At 49.2% G+C, this 27,395-nt stretch overlaps 1 protein-coding gene across 1 annotated transcript in view; it reads right to left on the reverse strand.

The window, feature by feature from the left end:
• Positions 1 to 27,395, reverse strand: part of RNF17 (ring finger protein 17) — a 2,333,865-nt gene that overhangs the window by 436,746 nt on the left and 1,869,724 nt on the right. The window contains exon 31 of the mRNA XM_086933472.1: positions 8,550 to 8,669. Coding sequence (XP_086789598.1) covers positions 8,550 to 8,669 — 120 coding nt within the window. The remainder of the gene's footprint in view (positions 1 to 8,549; positions 8,670 to 27,395) is intronic.

Here is a 27,395-nt window from a genome sequence, read left to right on the forward strand (position 1 = left end):
ATTTAGGCCACTATATAGTTAAAGTAGTGGCTTTACATATTGCGACCTTCTATACAGCTAGCTACAAATCCCCATATGCCGTCCTGACATCACACCAAAGATTCTTTTATGCTTCCACTGTTTTTAATCCTTCTTACTTTAGTTTGTATTTCTTTACCAGTAGTGCCTGCTGTAAAGGAGCTTGCTGCGGAACAGGTGGGGTTGCTGGACTCAAGTGAGGGAATCAGAAATTGCAAACTAGTTTTTTAGCCTGCGCTCTCAGCACTGTGTCATCACGCCCTAGACACGCCCACTGCAGATGACGGCCTGTAAATGTAACAATAGGGGGGCGTGGTCAAGATGGCGGTGTGAATAGACGTAATGCTCAGAAGCTCCCGCTGACGGCCCGCCAAAGCACCAGCTTCTAGCCATTGTGGAGATTACTGGCTCAAGCACCAGGGCTCGTTTGATTGTGGATCCTGAGGGGTGCGTGCCGGGGCTGCAGCGTGCCCTAGGGAGTGCGATTGTTGTGGAGAGAGATGAACGACCGAGGGGGCGACATGCCAGAGAGGCCACGCAGAGGGGCCTGAAGAGAAGCAGTACCGAGGTGGGGGTCCAAGGCATCGGAGGAGCGATTCCTGTGAGGCCCGACAAGAAGAAAGGCAGGCTGTGGTGATTTAGGGCGCTTGAGTGAGGGTCAGCAGCAGACGGAGCCGAGGTGGTTCTCCGATCGGAATCCTGCTGCAGAGTGAGAAGCAAACGCCCCGTCCGCCATCTTGGGTGAGAGCTGCAGGCTCTGCATGCGCTCCAAACGGTAGAGGGCCCGTCAGCGTTTCAGGTGCCCTCCCAGGGCGGCGCGGCTGTAGAGGAGATCGGCGGCGCTGCCCGCGGCCTGGAGTGAAGCACACAGACAGCACAGGGATGAGCGGCCACTGCCTACCGGCTTGAGGGTACTGGGGACCAAGCGTGATGCGGCGCCAGACTTGCTTTCCAGGCCCGGTCCGAGACACGGCCTGCACCGGAGGTCCCCTGCTCCACTGGGAGTGAGGGAGGGGTGCACTACGGACGGCGCTCCGAATCTGGGCGTGGCCGCCATGAGGAGCGAAGAGTGAGGTCATGCCATGAGATGAGATCTGCGGCCTGGTTCAGGCCTAGTGTCTGACTGTCCCCCTAAACAGACAGAGAGCAGCTTCCTTCAGCGAGACCACGGTGAGGTTTGGGACCCTGAACCCCGGCGGAGGCACAGGGGGAACGCCGCCCATTACCTGCCGAGGATCGAGGCCCCGGAGGCCTAGCGGTGGACCTCATAGCCAAGGTGGGGACCTGACCTTCCAGCCTCCACACCGCAAGGTTTGACAGCGCTGTACGTTGGGGAGAAGTTGGCCAAAGTGGACCCGGCGCTCATAGAGACAGTGGCTTTGGTGCTTTGGTAGGGGCATTATCAAGATGCAGGCACTCAGTGTCAGGGGAAAGAGAGAAGCCCAGCTATTGTGCTGGACGTGGTGTATTGAGGGAGATCACGGCAGGAGACAGGACTTGCCCCAGCCGACTTAGGGTCTCCTCTGAACTCAGTTCTGAGCACGACATGTCCTCCTCCCGAGGGAGCAAAGATAAGAATCTGAAGGACCTATTTGCGAGGGTACAGGCTAACCAGCAGGCTGCTGACAGGGATGAAGGTACGGAACCGATCACTAAAGCATTTCTAGAATCCATGTTCGTTGCGCTGAGAGAAGACAACCACACACTCAAATGAGAGTTCACCGCGGAGATCAAGGATGTCCGAAGAGACATGGATGGCATAGGCAACGAGTCGCTGAACTAGAAGAGAAGAGCGACGGGTGGGACACGGAATTTGCGGCGTTGCAACAGGAGGTTCTCAGAATTCATGGCCAGCAGGTAGACCTTCAGACGCATCTCAACGACCTAGAAAACCGTTCCCGGCGCCACAATATCCGGATTAGAGGTGTGAAGTTAGACGCCGACACGAAGGACCTCTTCAGGTACACGAGGGAGCTTTTTAACCACATCTTGGGCAGACCTCTCGAAACAGAACTACGCCTGGACCGAGCGCACAGAGTGTGGCCCCGCGGGCCGTGTCAGCTCTGCCGTCAGACATCTTGGTTTGCGTCCAGGACTACCGCACCAAAGAAGATATTCTCCAAAATGCTCGCCAAATGCATCCCCTGAAGTTCCGCGACCAGACGCCGGTCCTGTATCAGGATCTGTCAGCTCTCCAAAAGCGCAGAACCTTCAAGCCCATCACTGCTCACCTACAGCCACGCAACCTCCCCTATAGTTGGGGCCACCCATTCCGCCTGGTGTTTCACTTGGAAAATAAACTGTACCAGCTTCGTTCCTTGTCAGAGGCTTGGAGATTGCTGGGAGTGGAGCCCCCCTCGGAGGAGAGCGGCGATGAGAACCTGAAAACGGACGTGGACGACACTAAACCTCGATGGCGCCACCAGGGCTGAAAGCGTCGGCCCATAAGGCCTCCTCCTGCAGAGATCACGAAGGGTCAGCAGTCAGCTCATGAGACTGTCTCCGCAGAACTGTCCAAATCCCAACCAAGCTGAATGTTGTAGCTACGAAGGGCCGGTTAACTGACTGGTTTCATGCCTTGGGCTGTTGGCGGGAGGGGGCTTTTTGATTCCTTGTAGGTTACCCATATTGTCTTATTTCCACTCACCGACAGATGATGGACAATGTGTTAACAATCTCTTCTTCAAGGGGCTCCCCGATTTCTGATAGATTGCCCGATTTGCCCCATTTCCAATCACTGATGGATGATGGACGATATGTTGCTGTTCCCAGTGAAATAAAGGGTCAGCAGACGGCGCTTGACACCGTTTCCTCCAAGCTGTCCAAATCCCAACCGGGCTGAACATTGCAGTTACGATGGGCCGACCAACCGATTTGTTTCAAGATTGGGTTGTTGGCGGGAGCGGGCGTCTTGAACCTTTGCAGACTACCCCATACTGCCTTATTTCCATTCATCGACTGATGATGGATAGTGTTTTACTAACCTTTTTTTCAGGGGGCTTTTCGACTCCTGGTAGACTGCCTCGAACGGTCTCATCTCCACTCATCAACGGACGAAGGATAATATGTTGTTGTTTTCTTTATTCTTCCATTGCTCTTTTTTTGGGGGGGGGGGTCCTGTGTTTCATGTACACTTTCTGCCTGGGAGGAACATCATTGTCTTTATTTGAGGATTTTGATTTTGAAGGGGGTTTCTGTGTTCCATGTCCACTCTCCTCTTAGGGGTCATGTAGCTCCGCTCTGCCATAATGCCCTGGGTTTTCTGCCCACTCCGCGCCTAAATAGCCCCAGAAATGACACTTTATCTATACTCTTGGTCCTCTTAAGATACCGGACATGCCTGCTAACACGCTTAAGATACTTACCTTAAATGTGCGGGGTCTTAATAACCCTGTGAAGCGTAGAGCTGTACTGTCATGCCTAGAAAACACCCAAGCAGATTTATGCCTTCTCCAAGAAACTCACGTTCTAGCCAGGGATTGCCATCGTCTCCGATCTCGGCAATACCCCACCCAATTCTTTTCCTCCGATCTTCCCAAAACAGCTGGAGTAGCGATTTTAGTGGCTCAGCAGTTTCGAGGGGAAGTCCTGAATAAGGTGGCCGAAATTAGAGGTAGATTGTTGGTCTCTATATTTGCCCTCAGTACTTAATATTCACTATTGGCTCCATGTAAGCCCTGAATGACGGTCAAGAACAATTCCTACCCTCCGCCCTCACCGCGCTTGAATTTAGTTTTAGATAAAACTAAGGATAGGTCTTGTCAACGCAATCACCAAGCTGGCGCACTCTCTGCAGAAGGGTTGACCCGTTTGCACGATCTGGGTTTATGTGACTTGTGGAGAGGCTTCCACCCCCATAGCAAGGAATACTCTTATTACACCAACGCTCATGAGACATAAGCTAGGCTGGATTATTTTTCAGTATCTACACCAGTGCTCGCGCTTGCGACAGAGGCTGAGAGAGGTGTTGCCTCCCTCTCTGACCAAGCACCGGTACTCGCCACTCTTGCCCTCCCTCCCATGTCACGGCCACCCAGGGTTTGGCGTCTCAGAGACACTCTCCTACATCGTGAGGCTGTAGTTAGGCGTATATAGCGCTCCACTACCGACTACCTCTCACATAATGCTAACACCGACACAACACCTGCGACACAGTGGGCAGCGCTAAAGGCGGTTGTTCGCGGGGAATTTATAGCCACTTCAGCTGCAGATAATGTGGAGCGCAGGCGTAAGCGGGAAGAACTCACCCAACAAACCAACGAACTGGAGCAGATGCACCAGAGAACGGGAGCCCCTCGAGTGTGGAGTCAGCTTAAGGCCATGCGCCAACAACTCGCATAGCTCGACCAGGATAGAGCGGAATTCGCACCCTTGAGATTGAGACAAGCCTACTATACTGGGGGTGACAGATGTGGGCGCCTCCTTGCCCACAAGCTGAGGGAGATCCGACACAGGCAAGTGGTCCAAGAGATCTGTCGAGGGGATGGTAGACGCGTCTCGGAAGATGGGGACATTGCCGAGGCCTTAGGCGATTTCTATGCTAGCCTCTACACTAGCTCACCATTGGAGAGCTCCGATAGGCCCGCCTTTCTTGACTCTGTCACCCTGCCAGCCCTGACTAAAGCTCCGACTGAATATCTTGATAGAAACATCCAAACGAAGGAGGTCATAGCTGCCATTGCCCGCCTCAGAACAGCAAAGGCCCCCTGGCCGGACGGCTTTTCTGCTATTTTTAAAAAACGTTTTGTGCCTTGATCGCCCCTCTCCTGACTCAGCTTTTTAGGTCTCGTAGAGAGACCTAATGCCGTCCCTCCACAAAGCTGACATTTTACGATCCGGATTTTCAACAGTTCACGTGAAGCGAATCACGTGACAAGCTCCTCGTGCACGAGCTTGCCCGAGCCTTCCCCCTGCTAGCTGCATTTCTCCTGCACTCGGCGCAGCCCCCTCCCTCTCCATATGGTGCGCTCTGCCTCAGGCCAGCATCTCTCCTCCCATATCGTCACCCTTCCTCCTAGTCCCCACAAGCAGGCAGCAGGTTCAAAGGGATCTGCTTCCCCCCCGCCCATCAATCACCCTCCCACGCCAGCAGCTCTTCCAGCTCCGCCTCCTGCTGCATCAAAGGCTTTTTTTTTAATCCATTTTTACATTTTCCCTCAGAAATTGTTTTACTCCTGTCTATTTGCGTGTGCTTTCTTACAACACCCCAATAACAAATGTGTGGAACAAAAAAAAATGGGCGAGGTGAAGGCGCGCCTAAGGGCAGACCCGTCTGTGCCCGGAACGCAACTAGTGCCAGCCACTTTGGCCGTTTGTCTACCTAGCCCACAGATATTCCATGGACAAGCTGCCTGAACTCAATCCAGGTAGGATATGCAAGGGCCCTGTGTTGTCCACCGCTAATTGCGAGAACTCAGTGCCTTGCCCAGAATGTAACTGAAGCTGACTCAATCTTAAAATAGAGCCTTTGATCACCAGAAGAAAAGGGTGTTTCAGATGTAAAACAGGTCCTGTGTGCACTTATAAATGTGCGATCCCTGTTGAAGCACGCCATGGAATTAGTGGCCTTCTTAGAGGCACAAGATCTAAATTTGGCATTCTTTACCGAATCTTCAGGCTTTCTGATTTACAGACTCGACAGGGTAGCAAAAAAAAAAAAGTAGGCATTGCTGTAAAATATCAACAGTCTTTCATTGGGTCCTTTACGGAACTCACTAGTTTGAAAGAACTAAAGGCAATGGCATTCAAACTACAACTCACTAAGAGTTATTCTTTCAATGGGATACTACTATATTGACCTCTAGGTGCCTGTTCAGCTTTCCTACCCACTTTTTCCCAGTTTTTAGACTTAAAAATCAATTTCTCCGATTTCACAATATTAGGTGATTTGAACTTGCACTTGGATAATCCTGATACCACGGATGCAGCATACCGTATCGACATATTGCTTAATCTAGGATTAGAGCAGTTGGTCAAAGAACCAATGCATCATGCAAACCAATGACTCATTGGCATTTTCTAAGACTGCCCTTATCTTGCAACATCTGCAGTCCTCCCACTTGTATAGTCGGATCATTGAGTGGTTATGTTCAACATTAAAATAGCCCGACTCACCACTATTAACAACAGACCTCGACCTATAAGGCCCTACAGTAAGTAGAACAAGGTCAGAGAGACAGAGCTAGAAGCAATTTTTGCAGAAACTCGTCCTTCCACTATGTACGACTTGGACAAAGCAGACAGTCAATATCAGGAATTACTGGATAAAGCTAAAGATAGAACAGCACCTGTTAAATTTAAAAGGGGCAATAGGGGCATACCATCAGAACCTTGGTGCACAGAAAACCTAAGACTTCAAAAACAAGCATGTCGCAGACAGGAAAGAAAATGGAGGCGCCATGAGAACTCTGGAAAAAGATAAATATAAACACATATTAGCCACTTACAACAACATGATAATTAAAGAAAATAACATATACTTCACCCAAAATATTGAAGGAGCGAAACATTATTCTAAAGAACATTTTGGCACTGTCAAACAGTTAGCCAAACCACCAGAAAAAGCAAACTAGGACCTTGACCAAACCTTTTGTAACTCATTGGCTACCTTCTTTCAAGAGAAGGTAAACTCTGTGTTTAAACTTTTCTTCCAACTCCTCTAATACACCCATCATTCTAACAGGATCCCAATCCAAGGGAAATGAATGTAAGGCCACTTTAACAGCCTCCTGTGAACTTTCTTAAGAGAAAATTAAAACTATTCTTTTACAAACAGAGTCAGGATCCCCTTTAGACCCATGCCCACCTAATATCACACATCTAGTAGCAAATACTATTTCAGGCTACCTAACACACATTTTTAATCAAGCTAGGACAATTTCCAAGTGTTTGGAAGATAACATCTATCCTTCCTAGGTTTAAAAAGAAAAATCTGGATCTCACTAATCGCTGTAACTATTGGTCAATCCATATATTGCCGCTTCTTGACATAATACTAAATAATAGAAAAAGCCACCAGCTCTCAGCTGACAGCTTTCATCGAGGACCACGGCCATCTAGACCCCTGAAAAATTTGGTTTCAGGAAACACCACAGCACAGAATTGGCTCTGGTAAGCGTGTCTGAACAGATCAGACTCACGCTGGATGGTGGCAGCAGTGCAGTACTGATTCTATTAGATCTATCAGCAGCATTCAACACTGTAAACCACAATATCCTATTGAACAGGCATGTGGATATTGGGATAAGGGACATAACCCACGCTCTTCCTAAATTGTTCCTGTCCAACAGAATAGTTTGTAGCAGCTGACAATCTAAAATCTCCCTCTTTTTCTCTCCCATGTGGCATTACCCAGGGGTCGTCTCTTAGCTTGAACCTTTTTAACATATACGTGGAGTCTTTGGCCAATCTTATCAGATCTTTTAGGTTCACTGCAGTTACGTACGCAGATGACACCCAATTAGTGGTCTCCTACAGAGACAGCAAGGCGTTTTCATAGCTGCATGCAGGAGACTGGTAAATGGATGGTCCAAAACTGTCGAAAGTTGAACTTGAGTAAGACTGAGGTACTGCTCTTAGGAAAAGATCTCTCCTTCTGGTCCCAAGATTGGTGGCCGTCTGATCTTGGCCAACTTCCTTCCCCGGTTACTAAGGTAAAAAACCTTTGAGTGATATTTGACAGGCAACTGACCTTTGAAGGGCATGTTAACGGAGTTAGCTGTGTCTCCTTCTTCACCATGAAACTACTAAGAAAAATCTTCCCCTTTATACTTAAAGATTTGCAAAAAATGGTAATCTCTGAATTGGTACTTTCAAAAATAGACTACGCAAATTAACTATTTGTGAATATTAGGAAAAAAAGCCTTAACAAGCTGCAGACTCTGCAAAACTCACTATCAGCCGCCCTCCCGCTTCTCCACTGGCTACCCATTGAGAAACGCATACGCTAATTAATTGCTTTTAGGACTCTTCATGGAGATGGCCCGAATATTTTAGGCTAAGCTTTCGCTGGTACATTCGCCCAGACCTCTTTGTTCAGAATCAGCATTTAACGTGATTGCTCCAAGAGCAAAGAAAGCACAGTGGGGCAGGACACGCTTCATAGGCAGCACTTACCATCCCTGAAACAGTCTCCCTCTATTTTTAAAAAAAGGAAACGGACCTCCTCGCTTTCAGGAAAAAAATGAAAACATGGCTTTTTAAATTATAAGGATCATTCAGTCTCGGCCAGCCACTGCACTGATTCTACGTGCCTTATAAATGAATATTTCATTTCAAAGAATAACTGCCTGCACCACCTTGTATAGCAAGAATACTATGTCACTTGCTTTATCAGCATGAGCATCTCAATCTTGGCTTCATACATGTCCTCTAACTTTAAATACTTGCAAAAGCCTTTTGGCTAGGCATTACAGATCACATACAGCCCAAACAAACTCAGTAGTCACAGAGATATACTCCTTTGTAGACTGCCACAATTAAGTAAAACATTAAAGCTCCAATATTCATGAAACAATGAAGGTTCAACTCACAGGTAAAATGTTGTGCAGCTCACATGGTATGGCGAACTGGGGTACTTCAGGATACAAAACAGATGGACAGAGGTGACACTGAGGAATCTTTTCAATATATCCATAGTCAACATAATACACCTACAACATAAAATGCATCATGTTCCATCATTTAATTAATTATTTGATCATACAGTAACACAAAGCCCACACCTATCAGTCATAAACACCCTAAAATAAAATTAAGGTTGCGGAAAGAAACCATTATAAATAAACATTCAATTTCTTATAGGAACTGCCGGAATTGCACTTAAAATCAACAGCCAATTAGAGATACAGCTAGCCCTGAGGAAAGGATTCTCCTCCCCTGGTGATGGAAGGCTGCCTATAAATCCTGTACACACATAAAAAGATAACAGTAAATTTATGGAGCGCCTATAGATTACATTGCAGGCCACCTGCCCAACATAAGTGACTGAGTAGGCACACCAGTACAAATTCATACTGGTCAGGTCAAACAGCTAGACTCACTGGTAACATAAGGAACCCTTGCCACCTCCTGGGATTGTCAGAGGCCATAAGGTGCTCTACCAGATTCACACCAGGTTTAATCAACACCGCAGCTAGACTCCAAGACACTTAGCACTTGCTGCCATAAAAATTTGAAAAGCAGAGGTCAAGCCCCTGTTTGTCCATTCCCACAAGTCATAATATCTCACATGTACTTGAGGATGCGAGTTTGAGGGCAGAAGAAGGAGGAACAAATTACAAAAGTCCCCAGTGCCACCAAAGATACTAGCTGTGTCCACCTGTGTAGGAGGCTGACTTAGTATATGGGGCACACTTAAATTTAAGTGTAGCACCCTGCACTAATCCAGACAACCGTTATGGTGATTATAGTGGTCTTAGACAACCATAGAAAGCTCTCTAAGTGGTAGCTGTGGAAAGCAGCCTTCAGGCTTAGTCCAGAAGGAGTGTTAAGCAGCTTGTTTTATCAGAACTAAGTATTTAGTGTAGGTTAAGTGAAAAAGAACCATACAGTGTAGTTATAAAAATACGTGTTTATTATAAACATTCGCTAACACATTGGTAGATCTCCTACCCAGAGATATGAACACAATGAACAAGTTACTTACCTTCAGTAACGCATAATCTGGTAGAGAGCCTATCTAGCTGCAGCAGATTCTTTATCTTTGAATTCCGCAGGCATCAGGCGAGATCAGGAAACTTTTGCTGAGTAATACCCCTTGCGCAAGATGTCGGGTGGATCCATTCGGCTCCGCATGACATTGTTGGCATCGGTTATGACGTCGCTGTGCCTACATAGGCGCCACCCAAGCACGTTGGCATCAGTACTTTCCGTTTTTTCCACGCTAGAAGCGCAGAGCCATGAGGTGACTGACGAAAAAATGTGTGCAAAACTAGGGCCCTGAAAGGGTAGTAACCCTAGATTTACAACATCAGTTCGTGAAGCGGGGGGCATGGGTGTGGCTGTAAGGAATCTGCAGCTATATAGAGTCTCTAACAGATAATGCATTACCAAAGATAAGCAACTTGTTCATCTGACAAAGACTTCTAGCTGCAGATTCCTTACTTTTGAGTCAGATACCTGAGCTATACCATCCCGGCAGTGGGTTGTGGACTCATGAGCTAGTCTAAAAAGTTCTTCAGAACTGAGCGGGCACAGTGTCCCTCCCTGTGCACTTGACCATCAGGGCAATAATGTTTTGCCAACATGTGCAACAATGCCCACGTCGCTGTCTGACAGATGTCCTGAACTGGGACACCACGTGCCAAGGCCGTATTTGCAGCCTCTACCCGGGTGGAATGGGCCCTTAATCCCTCAGGAGGCTGCTTCTTCACCAAGGCATAACAGATTTTAATACAGAAAACAACCCAGCAAGAGATGGTTCTTTTCTGCACTGCCTTTCCCTTCTTTGCTCCCACATATCCCACAAAGAGTTGGTCATCCACCCAGAACTCTTGTGCGGTCAAGGCAGAAAGACAATGCTCTTTTTGGGTCCAGTCGGTGGAGACGGTCCTCCTCCTTAGGGGGATGTGGGGGAGCAAAGAAGGTGGGCAAAGTAATGGACTGACCCAGATGGCATGGGGTCACAACCTTAGGTAAGAATGATGGCCTGGCGCAAAGCACCACCATGTCAGGAAAGGACATGAGATAAGGGGGCGAGCTGGATAACGCCTGCAATTCACTCACCCTCCAAGCTGATATAATTGCTACTAAGAAGGCTGTTTTGATTGTCAACAGCCGGAGTGGACAATTGTGCAAAGGCTCGAAAGGAGTGCACATAAGATAAGTGAGGACCAAATGATGGTCTCATTGTGGCATACCAAAAGGTGTAGGTGGAAATAAATGAACCAATCCTTTCAGACATAAATCTATTTACAATGGGATATTTAAAGAGAGAGGGCCGATCTGGCAGCTGCAAAAAAAAGCAGATAGAGCAGAAAGGTAACCCTTGCGAGTTCCCAAAGCAGAGCCCTGCTGGGCATGGGTTAGAATGAACAAAAGGACAGTAGAAAGAGAAGCAGAAAGAGGGCCAATAGACCGTTCTATACAGTATTATAAAATATTCCGCCAACGGCAGGCTTATACCGACTTAGTGGAGGGACACCTGGCAGCCAGAATACATTACAGATTTCGGAAGGAAGGTCAAAGGCCATCAACTGTAACCGCTCAATCTCCACGCATGGAGGAACAGAGATGACAGATTCGGGTGGAGAACCCTCCCCTGCAGCTGCGACAGAAGATCCTCCCGAAGGGGCAGCCTGATTGGAGGATCGACACTCATGCTCAGAAGCTCTGGGTACCAGACTCTCCTTGCCCAGTCTGGCGCCTCAAGGATGACTTGGGCCCTGTTGCTCCTGATCTTCTTCAGAACCCTGGGTAGGAGTGGTAAGGGCGGAAAGACGTACAACAGGCCTAAGCTCCTCTTGCAACGAAAGGCGTCGCTGAGCGATAGCGCCTTGGAAACTCCAGCGTGCAGTACAGCTGACATTGTGCATTCTCTTTGAAGGTGAACAAATCTAACCAAGGTTCTTCCAACTGTTGAAAGGGACCTTGCGCCACCTCCGACTGGAGACGGCATTTGTGATCCCGAAGGCATCGACGGCTGAGATCATCCACACTGGCATTCAGAGAACCTGCTAGATGTTGAACCACCAGAGTTATGCCCAGCTGTTCCAGCCATGTCCAGAGACGCAGGGCCTCTCGACAATGGCCCCACGACTCGACCCCGCCTTGCTTGTTGCAGTACCACATGGCGGTGGTGTTATCCGTGAACACCTCCAACAACTTCCCCTTGACAGAGGGAAGAAATGCTTTCAATGCCAACCGAATCCCGCAAAGCTCCAACAAGCAGTGGCGGTTTTACCGTGGGGGCGTTTGGGCGCCGCCCCCCCTGTTTTCTCGCCGTGCGAGAAGAAGGCAGAAACAAATGGTAGTTATTTATTTATAACTACCATTTGTTTCTGCCTGCCCTTCTCGCACGGCGAGAAATCAGTCAGCAAACTTCCTCGAGCCTCAGTCTCCTACTCTGCATGCTGCAGAACGGAGAGTGGGAGGAGGCTTGGGGGAGTGGCTTGCCCACTGTTGTGAATACGGACTGTTTGGACAGCCTGAGAGGCTGTCCAAACAGACAGTATTAGCAACAGTGGGCAAGCCGCTCCCCCAAGCCTCCTCCCACTCTCCGTTCTGCAGCATGCAGAGTAGGAGACATGACGTATTTAGGGCAGCCGGCCGAACCAATCAGCGCCGGCTGCCATGGAGGGGAGGGAGGCTGCCTGCAGCCTTCGGTGACGAGGGAGGCATTCAAAAAAATCCAGGATGGCGCGCGGGAGTCTGCAGTATCGGCCCTCGGGACAGGACTCGAGTCGAGAGCGGGAAGCCAAGCCAAGGTAAGTTTTTTTACATTTATTTTTATTTGTATTATTATGAGGCAGTCAGTCCGATTTTACGCCCCGATAAAAATGTATTTACTAATTTGAAGGTCTGCTACCCGTAGCTTGCACGGCTGGGGGGTGGGGTTGGGGGAGGTTGTGTGTGTGTGCTCATGCATGTGTGTTGTGTGTGTGGTCAGTTGTCTACAGTGATTTTAGCGGTCGGTTCTCCGTCCTCCCAAACACTAACAAAGCCCAGAGGACGCATCACACAGTTTCTAAAGTGCACTTACTCAATTTCTGCCGAAACTTCTCAGATCGTAAAATATTCGAATTTTCACAAGTTTGTCTGTAGAACCCCTTGTAAAAACCGAGGATTTTTAGCAAGAGCCATTCAAAACAAGCACTGGCAAATCGAATCTGCCGTGTCTTTGGGAACTATTGACTTTGCCAATTGTTTTTAGCGATGCTGTGCTGCAAGACTAGAGAAAACAAAACAAAAAAAAGTTGCATTAGAGGTGCAGTGGGTGTTATTTTGTAGGCGTGTGCACCGCGCATACATGCGCTCAAAAAATTTGCAGTTTTTTCCTATTTATTTACTGATTTAAGTTGGGTTGATAAATAAAAAAAATGTTAGCGCCAAAGCATAAAAAACAATACGTATGGCATGTAAGCAACAAAGAGAGCGGGGGTGGAAACAACACAGAGGACACAGGTGGGCGGATGGATCACAGAAGACGGGGTCAAAAGCACTTGGGTGAGAGAAAGCGCACTGTGGAACAGGGAGCAGCTCATGGGGCAAAAAGCAATGTGGGGAGAAGCACAAAAGGGCAAGGACAACACAGAGCGGCCGTTTTCTGCTGCCTCGGCGTTCCAGGTTATGAATATGTATCGTTGTCTTGAAGCTGCTTTGAATGGGGCTGGGATTTAATTAGTAAACTGTCTATAATTACCAGATTACAACGGGATGCAGCGGGTTTTGACTAGGAATTGCACTATAGTAGGGCAGCATAATAAACTGGTTTAAAATGAATGATTCCCAGGGCAAAAGGGAGGCGGTAATCATTGGAAAAAGAACGTAGTACTTTTATGGGCTCCCCTTGCACAGGTTCCTGCTTGACCCAGCGAGTCTGCCCAATTTCGCAAGTTCCCACTCAAAAATGCAAAGCCTATTTGGGTCCACGTCTTGCACCTAGTTTGCCATTTAATTTCCTCTGTGGTGTTTACGAAATCTGAATAACAACTTTACCTCCTTTATCTCCAACTCTCTTCCCATTTAATTACTTATGCCTCTGCTCTCCAGTTTTTATAATGGGTACGCCTTTCTTGTGCTGTTGACAGTCTGTTGTTGTCATTTATTCCTTTCCAATATTTCAGGCGTATTCAGTCATTCCGAGCGTTTCATCAGAGCATGTAGCTGTTCCATCTCAGTGCTCTCTCTAGATCTAGAAACTTGAACAGCCTCTAGTGCCACAGATGTACAGATGATAGTATTTAGTCTCTGCTGGACACGCTCGTTTTTCATGTGCTATATTCAGCATACTTGGTGAAATTTTGGCTGGGTAAGAGGGCCTAGCTGGTAGTGGATGGAGTCTTAATATTTTGATCTGTTAGAGCAGATTTTTAGTTTTTTGATTTTGAGATTGAGTTATGACATTGTTTGGCAAAATATTATCTGAGCCACAAATCAGATTCGGTACATTTATTTGACACTGACACGCTGTAATACCTGTACCATGCCAGTGTGTTTCAGTCCGAAAATTGTTTTACGCCTCACCACTTCCAAATGTCACCAGCCGCCACTGCCAACAAGTATAAATGGAGTCCCGTCTCCGCCGGAGACCAGTGATCCCCGATTTCCGCCTCTCCCATGTGGCTTACCCATCCCAGAAGAGACCCATTCATCACAACTGTGAAATCAGGTTGGGGAAGAGAGAGAGGTCTACCGCTGACCCAATTGTGGTTCGTTAACCACCACTGCAGTTCCTTCTGAGATCTGAACCACGTCAGTGAGATTTCCCAGATGCTGTGCCATTGGAACTTGAAGACCCACTGCAGAGCCCAAATACGCCACTTGGCGTGTCATACCAACAGGATTTACGAGGTCATGAGACCCAACAGCCTCAGAGTCAGTCTAACCGAAATCCAGGATAGAGGCTGAACATCGGAATCATAACCTGAATATCCTGGACTCGCTGCTCAGGCGGATAAGCCTGAAAGCGCACTGTGTGCAGAACAGCTCAGATGAAAGGGAGCATCTGAGAAGGAGTCAGGTGTGACTTCGGCATGTTTACAGAGAACCCCAGCGAACGCAGTAGGTCCCCCGTAGTCTGAAGGTGGGAGATGACTGCCTGCCTTCAACAGCCAGTCATCTAGGGAGGGAAATACTGAAACCCCTAACCTTCGCAGATGAGCTGCAACCCAGGCCATCACATTGGTCTACACCTGAGGGGCACTGGTAAGACCGAAGGGGAGCACTGTAAACCGAAAGTGCTTGTGGCCTACCTTTAACCACAGGTAACCCCTGTAGCCCGGCAGGATGGGAATGTGAAATATGCATCCTGCACGTCCAATGCCAGCATCCAGTCTCCTTGGGCTAGGGCAGACAAGACCTGAGCCAAAGTGAGCATCTTGAATTTCTCCTTCTTCAGGAAGAGAGTGACTGTCCGAAGATCTAAAATGGGCCAAAGCCCCGTTATTCTTCAGATTTAGAAAGTAGCAGGAATAAAAGCCACTACCTACTTCTGAAGCTGGGCCCTTTCTATTGCTCCTTCGGCCAAAAGAGCTGTACCTTCCCCTTGGAGCAACTTCAAATGTTCCTCTGCCAGCAGTTCCTGAGTTGGCGGAATAGTAGGAGGAAAAGAAAGGAAAGGAAGAAAATAGCCCTCCTGGATAATCAGCAAGACCCACTTGTCTGTTATAGATCTCCAGCGGGGGAGATGATGAATTCTCCCACACACTGGAGTAGTGTGGTTCTGTAGAATCAGCCTAGGAGTGCTTGGAGGCTGGGGCTGATGGGGGCAGTGTGGCAGATGACTTCTAGCCTCTAATTCAGAGGACGGAATGTACAACGTCCACGTACTGCTTGGGCAGTCTGTGCGGGGCGGTGGCTGGGATAGGGCTGACGCGGCTGGAAACCCCTTCCGTTGCCACAAAAAGGACAAAAGGAATATTGGCAACGAGGAGAGGAGGAGAGGCCCAAGCATCTGGTCATAGCTCCAGAGTTCTTGAAACTGACCAGGGCTGAATCTGCCTTTTCCCCAAAAAAGCGGGTTCCATCAAAGGGCATGTACATCAAATAGTCTGACCATCCCCATAGAAGCCAATTGTACGAAGCCAGGTGTAGCGCCTCAAGGCCACCGTCGTTGAAATAGACCTGCGTAGTGAATCGGTCGTATCAAATCACAGCGTATGGTGAATATAGCTGCTTCTCTCCTTGACAGCTTGGGAGAGCACAGACTGGGCCTCCTCCGGGACTTGTGGCAGCACCTGCGCAACAGTCTTCCAAAGAGAGTGGCAGAAACCCAATAAGCATGCGTTATTCACCAACCTCAATGCCAGACTGGAGGAAGAAAACATAATCTTCCCAAATGAGTCTAGTCTCTTGGATTCCCTATCCGGAGGGGCGGAAGGGAATGCGCCCTGAGAAGTAGAGGCCTGCACCACCAAACTTTCTGGAGTGGCGTGTTGGCTGAGGAACTTTGGGTCGCCCAGAGCCGGGCGATCGTCTTATTCACAGGAGCGACTGTGCTAGGCTTAGACCATGTTCCTAGAAGGACGTCCATAAGTGCCCCATTAATGGGCAATTGGGGTTAAGAGGTGAAAGCCCCAGGTTGAAGAATTTCTGTCAAGAAAATAGTCCTGACCTGATATGGGAAACTCCAGTCCAAGGACCTCAGCTGCCCTCTTAACCACCATGGCATAAAATGCCTCTTCCTCTGTGGCCACTTTAGGAGTAAAGAGCACGCCAGTGTCTGGGGAAATATCCAGACCACTGGCTTCCCCAAGTTCCCCATACCAGTCCATAATCTCCTCAGACACATCCTGGATCTCTAGAGGGTATCAATCCTCCTCCCATTCCTCTCCTGAGCTCAGTGTAGGAGAGTAGGATCTGCTTCCTATGGTTACCCCCACCTTTTGCTGTGTTTCACTGGTTTATCGACTTTAGTCTGGCTGTGGCCCTGCTAATCAGGACCACAGCCTAGCTGTTCTCTCTCTCTAAAATGATTGCATGTACATTAGGTACATACCAGATTGGTTACTCGGTAACGCTTATGAGTCCCTGGTATATGGTACCTTAGGTACGAAGGGCATAGGTACCCCAGAGGCATACCAGGGGCTGAAGCATGTATTATGCCACCCCTGGAAAGACTTCCTGAATGAAACTACAGGTCTGCACTTGCAGCCTGGGAAAGGTCGTGTAAACACCCCGTACTTAGATAATATATATACACACACATGATCAACTGTAAGTCACTCCTGTGGCAGGCCTTGACAATCCTGGAGGCAGAGTGACTGGTTTTGTGTGAGAGGGTGCCCTAGAATGAGCTGAGCCCCTCTGCAGCTTTCGGAATCCTTTCCTTATAGTTGCTCTATGATATAGCCATACCATATACTCTTAAGTGCATTATAATCCTCGCTGTTAATGCTAACTTTGGTTTGGCTTTATCAAAACATCTTGTGTTTGGTGTCAAACACTTTTGAATACTACCCCCGCCAGTTCTGGCGGCGGGGGTAGCATTCCACCCTTCTAGAGGGAGAAGACATGTACACACTTACTTACCCGGTAAATGTTTAAAAGAGCCTCAGCATCACAAAATGGATGCTGCTGCCACAGACACGAGTCTGACCTTCGGCTGATGGACGAAACTCCGGCAGGGGAGGCCTGGACAATAGGTTTCCTGTCCAGGGAGGTGGCAGCCCCTCCCCAGACAGGCTTTAGTGTATTGGGACAGGAAGGGTTGCATTCAGTGAATACCTTTCAAACACTGCCTGGGGCACACAAGGTGCTCCATGCATTTCCCTGTTCAAACCGGTTGCTGGGGCACTCAGCCCCAGCTCTGGCGCGAAACTGGGCAAAGGGGAAGGGGTGTAACCATCCCCTCCCCAGGTCCTCTTATAGGTGGGACCCTAGAGTTGGTCCAACCCCTAAACTTGGTATTAGTATAGGAACCCAGTCACTAGGAATTTAGATTACCCTGGACGAAACTCTGAAGAAGAAATCTTGGACCTTCGACATTCCATATCGACTGGAAGACGGAAGAAATCTCTCTTGGGGTCAAGGAGTGACTCTCCTCTTCAAACAGGCACCAAAGAAGCATCTTGCCGGTCTGCATTTTCAAGGCTCCCGTGGGATCCCGAAGAATCTGTGAAACAGGACTTGGACTTCCAGACATCTCCGAGGCTGACACGAGAACCCAGCGAAGCCGAGACCTGTAGCTATCACGAGAGATGTGGTACCGGAACTCCTGGACATCCTGCAATTTTGCAAGTGCACCTACTTCCTGAAGTTTCCCTAAGTTGTGCATTGAGCTATTTGTTGCCCTTGCTCCGAGCACCTTTTGCATTAAAGCTTAGAGGCCTACACTCCACATGTGTCCCGTGGTCCCGCTTTCTGCATTGCAGCTCGAGACTCCTTCGCGATCCCTAGTCCGTTGGCTAGTGGGTCCTGTAGGAAGGTGGATATCTGACTATGGTTGCCCCTAACTTTTTTTTGCCTGGTGTTTTGCTGGATTTTCGACTTAGTTGACCTGGGGCCCTGATTGTAGGAGAGTAGGGTCTGCAATCCTATGATCACCCAGATTTTTTTTGCTTTTGTTTCACTGGTTTACGACTTTCCCTGGCTGTGGGCCTGCCAATCAGACCCACAGCCTAGCTGTTCTCTCACTAAATTGACATATGTACCTTAGGTGCATTATCCAATTGGAACTGGGACACCTTATCAGACCCTGTAACTCAGGGCATAGGTGTACCCAGGGCCTACCAGGGGCTGAAGCATGTATTATGCCACCCCTGGATGGCCATCTAAATCTGACACAACTGGCTGCACGACAGCTGGGGCAAGGTGGTGTAATCACCCTTTGCTTTAGATATAGTATACCTATATCTAACCCTAAAAATGGACACACAGATTCCTATCAGTCACTCCTATGGCAGGCCTTGACAATCCTGAAGGCAGAGTGCTTGGAATCGTGTGAAATGGTGCTCTGGCATGAGCTGAGCCCGTTTGCAGCTTGCGGAACCAAGTCCTAATAGCTGTTCCATGATAACGCATACCATATACTCTTAAGTGCATTATAATCCTCGCGGTTAAATGCTATCTTTGGTATTGCTTTATCAAAGCATGTCGAGTAAGGTGTCATACGAATTGGAATACTAACCCCTCGCCAATTCTGGCGACGGGGTTAGCATTCCACCCTTCTAGAGGGACACGACATGTATCTAACTGTGAACCCCGGTTAAAGTTAAACGAAGCCTCAGCTCCACAAAATGGATGCTGCCACCACAGACACGAGTCTGACCTCCTGCTGCTGGGAGTCCTTCCAGCGAGGAGAGCTTGGACAAAGGGTTTCCTGCCAGGGGCGGTGCTAGCACCATCCCAGACAGGGTTTTGTGTATCCTGGGTAGGCAGGGCTTTACAGGAAGGTGACTGCAAGTGGCACCCCGGTGCTCACTACGCATCTGCCGGCTAGAACCAGTTCCAGGGGCACACCAGCCCCTGGCCTGGGGAAAGTCCGGCATGGGAGAGGGGTGTAACCACCCCCTTCCTGGTCCCACCCCTAGGGCAGGACCTAGTCGCGTACCCACCCCTTTCTTTAGGATAAAGGCAGGAGCGGGGACCCTTCCAGATTAGATCATCTTTGAATCCTGAAACTACTTTCTGCGAAAGGAACTCAAGACTTCTTCTCAAGATTTCTCCCTTGTGACTAAGGATTAGTCACCCTGCATCCGCAGGCACCATCTAAGAACTCTGCGGTTTGCTGCACGTCCTTCCTCAGGAATCCGACCGACCAGCACGACGAGACCCGGCTTCCCTGGCACCTCTGACCTCTACCTACCTCTACAGCAAAGCTGAGAACCGTAGGGGCGACAAGACCTCGAGGGACCGGCCATCATCAGAACTGCACGACTTCTATCCAGCACAACCGCCGAGGGATCCTCTGGTGAGTGCTTTGGGGTCCGAGAAGCCCCGACCCTGAGCAGCTCCAGCACCGAAGTCCAGCCTCCCAGCATCTCCACGATCTGCGTGGGGCCCTTGTGCTTTTTGCTGCTCACCGCGTTGTTTGGCTACTAGCCCGCTGGCTTGTGGCCTTCTTAACGACGCCAGACGACATCACTGCTGCTGGTCTGGTTGCTCCAGACTGGCCCTTGCTCCCTTCCAAAAGAGGAGCACCCCGGACCCTCCTGGTCCACACCAGACGCCATTTTAGGTCCACCGCGTGGGCTTGAATTTGCCAAGACTTGTTGCCCCAATCCTGGGTCCAGCGACGTCGACAGCATCATCCATCGTGGGACAGCTCGCACCTCCATCCTGGTCGCCGACAACGCCTCCTGGTCCGTGAGATCTGCAGAGCACAGCGTCGCCCACTCACCTAGTCGAGGTGACTACCATCCGGTGCCCTCCTGGTGCCACCTGACTACTGGCTAGTAGTCACGAACTTGGTCCCCTCTGCTTTCAGGTGTCATCCATCTTCGATCCATGCTTGGATCACTCGAACTATCTTCACTGGTCGCCTGCCAGCAACTCCTTTCTTCAGGCTCCTGGTTCGTCAACAAGGATTCCCGACGTCTTTTGAGACCTTCACAGCTGCAGCCCCTGGGCTAGGTAAACTCGGCATTTCGGTGCCCCAGCATAGCCTCACTATCCAAGGGTCAGGATCCACTGTCGTTTTCGATCTACCTAGTCGGGTTCGCCCGAGAACACTAACTTTGTGAAATCTAGCTACCATAGACTTTGTCCCGCATCCCGCGTGAGAGTGCACACTCTGCACCCGAGTCCCCTAGGCCTCCTACTAGTAATCTGAAGGTTCAGTAACGTAGTCCTAGCGATTCCAAAGCCTATTAGTACAGTACTTACCTGCTAGTAATTTCGCATTCCACTTCCATAGTATATGGTTTTTCGTGCCCCTCGGGCATTTGTGTAAATTTTGCAACTTAAAGTATTTTCGTAAGAGTTTTGTTGTGTGCTTAGTACCCTGTCCTCATAAAGAGTACAGGGCTGTTGTGATTCTAATAAATACACTGTTTATTTTCATAACACTTGTGTGGTGTCCTTTCACTTGGTGTTCAAGGGGTATATGTGATGGTATAACAGCTGGCTTAACACGCCCTCTAGAGTTTAGCCCGAAGACTGCTCGTATCCACGCTACTAGGATAGCTGGTCTAAGGTTGACTTACAACCAATCACCATAAGGGTTGTTTGTTTTGATACAAAGTGCTCACTAGAATAGTGAACATTATATATCAGGCCAACTTCTCACAACTAGTTCTAGTGATCACCTTGTATCAGTCCAAACAACCCTTATGGTGATTGGTTGTAAGTCAACCTTATAGACCAGCTATCCTAATGGTAGCATGGACAAAGCATCTTAGGCTAAACTCTTTTGGCATGTGAAGCCAGCTATTTTACCACATATAACCCCTTGAATACCAAATGAAAGGACACCACACAGGTAGTTATGAAAAAACAAGATATTTATTAACTAACACACACCTCTGAACTCTTTATGAGATCAGTGGGCTAAGCACATGACAAGACTCTTAAGAAAAATACGATAAGTTGCACAAATTACAATGGTGCCCTAGGGGCACGACAAACCATATACTAAGTAAGTGGTGTGAGAAGTTGGCCTGATATGCAGTGCTCACTATTCTAGTGAACACTATGTATCAGTCCAGACAACCCTTATTGATGATTGGTTGTAAGTCAACCTTATAGACCAGCAATCCTAGTAGCGTGGATACGAGCAGTCTAAGGCTAAAGACTCGAGAGGGCGTGTTAAGCCAGCTGTTATACCACACATATACCCCTTGAACACCAAGTGAAAGGACACCACACAAGTGTTATGAAAATAAACAGTGTATTTATTAAAATCACAACAGCCCTATACTCTTTATGAGGACAGGGTACTAAGCACAACACAAAACCCTTACGAAAATACTTAAGTTAGCACAGTATATACAAATGCCCTAGGGGCACGGAAAACCATATACTCTGAAAGTGGAATGCGAAATTACTAGCAGGTAAGTACAGTACTAATAGGCTTTGGAATCGCTAGGACTTGACTATAGAATCTTTAGATTACTTCTAGGAGACCCAGGGGACTCGGGTGCAGAGTGTGCACTCTCACGCGTGATGCGGGACAAAGTCTATGGTAGCTAGTAAAGACATAGTTAGTGTTCTCGGGCGAACCCGACCTGGTAGGAGGAAAACGAAAGTGGATTCTGACCCTTGGATAGTGAGGCTATGCTGGGGCACCGAAATGCCGAAGTTACCTAGCCCAGGGGCTGCAGCTGCATAGGTCTCAAAAGACGTCGGGAATCCTCGTAGACGGACCAGGAGCCTGGAAGAAAGATGCTGGTAGGCGACCAGTGAAGAGAGTTCGAAGTGATCCAAGCCTGGATCTTGAAGATGGATGACACCTGAAAGCAGAGGGGACCAAGTTCGTGACTACTAGCCAGTAGTCAGGTGGCACCAGGAGGGCACCGGATGGTAGTCACCTCGACTAGGTGAGTGGGCGACGCTGGGCTCTGCAGATCTCACGGACCAGGAGGCGTTGTCGGCGACCAGGATGGAGGAGCGAGCTGTCCCACGATGGATGAAGCTGTCGGCGTCGCTGGACCCAGGATTGGGCAACAAAGCCTTGGCTAATTCAAGCCCACGCGGTGGACCTAAAATGGCGTCTTGAGTGGACCAGGAGGGTCCGGGGTGCTCCTCTGTTGGCAGGGAGCAAGGGCCAGTCTGGAGCAACCAGACCAGCAGCAGTGATGTCGTCGGGCATCGTTCAGAAGGCCACAAGCCAGCGGGCTAGTAGCCAAACAACGCGGTGAGCAGCAAAAAGCAGAAGGGCCCCACGCAGATCGTGGAGATGCTGGGAGGCTGTACTTCGGTGCTGGAGCTGCTCAGGGTCGGGGCTTCTCGGACCCCAAAGCACTCACCAGAGGGTCACTTGGCGGGCGCGCTGTAAAGAAGTCGTGCAGTCTTGGCGATAGCCGGTCCCTCGAGGTCTCGTCGCACTCACGGTTCTCAGCTTGGCTGTAGGGTGAGTAGAGGTCAGAGGTGCCAGGGAAGCCGGGTCTCGTCGAGCTGGGCAGTCGGATTCCGGAGGAAGGACTTGCAGCAGACCGCAGTGTTCTTAAGATGGTGCCTGCGGATGCAGGGTGACTACTCCTTAGTCACAAGGGAGAATCTTGAAGAAGAAATCTTGAAGTCCTTTTGCAGAAAGTCGTGTCTTGATTCCAAAGATGATCTAATTTGAACAGGGGGCCCGCTCCCATCTTTATACTAAGAAAAGGGGCTGACCCGGTGACTAGGTCCTGCCTATGGGTGGGACTAGGAAGGGGGTGGTTACACCCCTCTCCCATGCCGGACTTCCCCCAGGCCAGGGGCTGGTGTGCCCCTGGAACTGGTTCTGACCGGCCTATGCGTAGTGAGCACCGGGGTGCCACTCAGCAGTCACCTTCCTGTAAAGCCCTGCCTACCTAGGATACACAAAACCCTGTCTGGGATGGTGCTAGCACCGCCCCGGACAGGAAACCCTTTGTCCAAGCTCTCCTCGCTGGAAGGACTCCCAGCAGCAGGAGGTCAGACTCGTGTCTGTGGTGGCAGCATCCATTTTGTGGAGCTGAGGCTTCGTTTAACTTTAACTGGGGTTCACAGTTACATACATGTCGTGTCCCTCTAGAAGGGTGGAATGCTAACCCCGCCGCCAGAATTGGCGAGGGGTTAGTATTCCAATTCGTATGACACCTTACTCGACATGTTTTGATAAAGCAATACCAGAGATAGCATTTAACCGCGAGGATTATAATGCACTTAAGAGTATATGGTATGCGTTATCATGGAACAGCTATTAGGACTTGGTTCCGCAAGCTGCAGACAGGCTCAGCTCATGCCAGAGCACCATCTCACACGATTCCAAGCACTCTGCCTTCAGGATTGTCAAGGCCTGCCATAGGAGTGACTGATAGGAATCTGTGTGTCCATTTTTAGGGTTAGATATAGGTATACTATATCTACAGCAAAGGGTGATTACACGACTTTGCCCCAGCTGTCATGCAGCCAGTTGTGTCAGATTTAGGAGGCCAGCCAGGGGTGGCATAATACATGCTTCAGTCCCTGGTAGGCCCTGGGTACACCTATGCCCTGAGTTACAGGGTCTGATAAGGTGGCCCAGTACCAATTGGAAATGTACCTAAGGTACATGGAATCCATTTTACAGAGAGAGCAGTAGGCCTGGGGTCCTGATTGGCAGGGTCCCAGGCCGACTATGTCAAAAACCAGCTAAAACACAGGGCAAAAAAATTGGGGGCAACCATAGTCAGGATGTACCTTCCTACACAACCCCCCCCCCAAACGAAAGGAGATAAGGCTATCCTTGTCCAGGTAAGCCTCTATTACCTAAGTGGCCATATAAGGAAGGACCAGCTCTGGCTTGGTTTCCCCCTGTGTCATGGTCCACTAGGCAACCCCTCACCCTAAGGGTATCTGAGGGTCTCCACCATAGGGAATCTCTGTCTCTGGTGTGTCTTGGGAAAGAAAAAGGCTGATGCTGGGATGGAGTACTGAAGTGAGGCTCCTCTACCTTTGGGCTCAACTTCCTCCAATCACCATCCATCAGGTGTGCCTTTCTTTCCTTAGCTGAGATGCACTGTGCTCTCAGGGTCAGCCTCTGGCTACCTAAAGCTGGAGGCTGAGTCCCTCTGTTTGGCTTACTGGAGGGACAGGTCAGGTCTGGGGTTTTTAGGCCCCATGTTTGGTTGTGCCCAACAGTGTCCAGCTGTGGGAGGTCCCTAACTACTTTTAAGGGGGATCCCTCAGGAGTCTGATTTATTTTCACTTGGCTAGGTTTACCAGCTTCAGTGATCCTAATCTGTTGATTAAGGGGTTCTGTTGGACAGGGGGTCCCTTGGGGTCCACCACTGGCCTCCCTGACCTCTTCAGCCCTGGGCTGACTGAGGCAGGGTAGAGAGGGGCAGGTTACCTGCTCCAGACTGGGTCCCACCTTGGAAGGGTCCACTGACATCAGGGGCTCTGCCAGGCTAGGCCTGACTACCTCTGGGGCAGTTCCTTCACAAGAGGTCAGATCAGTTCCCTGAGGAGGCTGATCCTTTCCTAGAGTCTGGTGGGAGGGAGATTTCTCTTCCTCCTCAATGCTCTCTGTCTGAGTGGAGTGATCCATTGTTTCAGGCTTCACAACACTATCTGTTTGAGTGGAGGCTGAGACCATTACAGCCTTGCCAACCTTTTCAGGAGGGCACTCAGTTTGTGTTTGGGCTGTGACTGTCACAGCCCTCCTATCCTGTTCTGGGAAGTCTGTCTGAGCCTGGGTAGTGGCTACCAATGCCCTTCCAACCTTTTCAGGGAGGACTGGTGCTTGGACTGGGGCTGCAACTTATACTGCCCCACTAACACCTTCTGGATAGGCCTATCATCCTGGAGTGGGTTTCTTGCTCCACCTCAGCCCATGCTGAGAGTTCCAGGTCATTCCCCAGTAAGCAATCTACAGGTAGGTTATCTGTCACTGCCACTCTCATGGGCCCTGTGACATTACCCCAGCTGAGCTTGACTACTGCCATGGGATGCCTTCTTTTCACTCCATGAATGTCTGTCACCTGATAAGTAAAACCAGGGGTCAGTTGAGCAGAGGGGACCAGATGGTCAATCACCATGGTGATGCTGGCCCCTGTGTCTCTGAATGCCTCAACTTTCTGACCATTGACTAGGAGCTCTTGTCTATACTTTCCCAAAATGTGGGGACCAGTAGTGAAGTTGGCAAACCCCATGCCAGTCTCACAGACAAGAGTGGTGTCAGGGGATCTGGCTAGGCCATAATCCGCCTGATTGCCCAAAGTAATGCCCACCACATTCTTGGGGGCACTCCCACCACCTGGGGGATTACCACTAGTGGTAACAGGAGGTCTGGGAGTATTACCTGGGGGTATGTTTTCCTTATTGCTATTTTTAGGGCAACTGGCATCACTTTTGTAATGGCCCACCTATTTACAGGTATGACAATAAGGTTTCTTCTGTTCTGAAGGAGTGTTCTGGGACCCACCACCCTTGTTGGAGTTTTGGGGCCCTTGGGAAGTCTTCTCTGTGGATTTATCCCCACCCTTCTCTTGAGGCTTGGTTGATTCCTTCTTTTGGTCACCACCCTGGTTCTTAGGCCTGACCCTGGTTCTGACCCATTTGTCTGCCCTCTTAAACAATTCTTGTGGAGAGGTCAGATCAGAGTCTACCCGGTGCTGGTGTAATAACTGGTTCTGACAATTACTTAAGATTTGCTCCCTCATAATTAGATTGTACAATCCTTTAAAATCAGTAACCTTACTACCCAGTAGCCAGCCTTCAAAAGCCTTAGTGGCACAATCAACAAAGTCAGTCCAATCCTGAGACTGAGTTTTCTGGGTATCTCTGAACATCAACCTGTACTGTTCAGTGGTTAAACCAAACCCATCAATCAGTGTACTCTTCAGGACTTGGTAATTGTTAGCATCCTCCACTCTAGTAGTGAGGAGCTTGTCTCTACCTTTACCTTCAAAGGAGAGCCACAAGATAGCTGCCCACTGACTCTGGGGGACACACTGTACAGTGCAGGCCCTCTCCAAAGCAGTAATCCATTTGTGGATGTCATCCCCTTGTTTAAAGGGGGGCACTATCTTATTCAGGTGCTTTGTATCAAAACTCCTTTCCCTATAGCTAGGTATAATGCTGCCACCAGTGGGTTTTGACCCACTCAATTCTTGCTCTCTAGCAAAGGCAAGTCTTTCTTTGGCCAGGGCAAGTTCTTCCCTTTCAATCCTCAGATTGACTTCCCTTTCCTTGGCTTCATAGATTCTCCTCTGAGGGGAGTTCATCCTCCTCAGAGCAAAGGCCTGAGAGGCATTGGTTTGAATGAATCTGTTAGAGCCTCTTGATAGAGACCTAACTCGTCCACTCCCAATGTTAAGCTGGCCTGAGAGGGGTCCCAGGGGTCTCCTAGTACCATTCTCATGCCTGCTTAAGTTGTCCCTAGTTAGCTGGCTAACTACTTCTGGACCTTTGTCTGCCTCATCCCCTGATGTCTCCAGATCCTCATCCTCCTCTTCACCTTCTGCAGAGAGATGGATAAGGTCTGGGTCACCTGAGGTTCCCTCTAGGGGAGGCATGTTCCCATCTGGATTAGAAGGGTCTGTGTTACCAGCCCTCCTGGCATCATAAGTCTCTAGGAGACCAATCAGAAAGGGAATTGTGGGGTTAGACCCCTGTTTTAGTTTCCTGGAGGTACACACTTGTCTCATCTCCTGGAAGCTAAGAGCAGCATATCTGGAAGTAGTGACCTGTGGAGGGTCCACTGACACAAGGGGAGACTCAGAGTTTCCTCCTTTGTCTGACATGCTGATTCTAGTGTGGTGTAAGTGATGCACCTACCTACACTATATGTTTGCCTACTGATCCCTTGCTAAGAGTTGTAGCCAAGGTGTGCTAAGCCTTGAGGAGCTACAACAGCTGGTTCAGTAGAACTCAGAGTATTCTAAGCTAAGTTATATGTACCTGAAGTACTTATGTGATCTTTCACAAGATATTCTTAGGATACGTGTGGTAAAACAACAGCAAGCTCAAATCCCAACCGCTGCTCACCAATGTGAGAAGTTGGCCTGATATGCAGTGCTCACTATTCTAGTGAACACTATGTATCAGTCCAGACAACCCTTATTGATGATTGGTTGTAAGTCAACCTTATAGACCAGCTATCCTAGTAGCGTGGA

This window comes from Lissotriton vulgaris, chromosome 8 (assembly GCF_964263255.1).
Source record: "Lissotriton vulgaris chromosome 8, aLisVul1.2, whole genome shotgun sequence".
Taxonomy (NCBI): Eukaryota; Metazoa; Chordata; class Amphibia; order Caudata; family Salamandridae; genus Lissotriton; species Lissotriton vulgaris.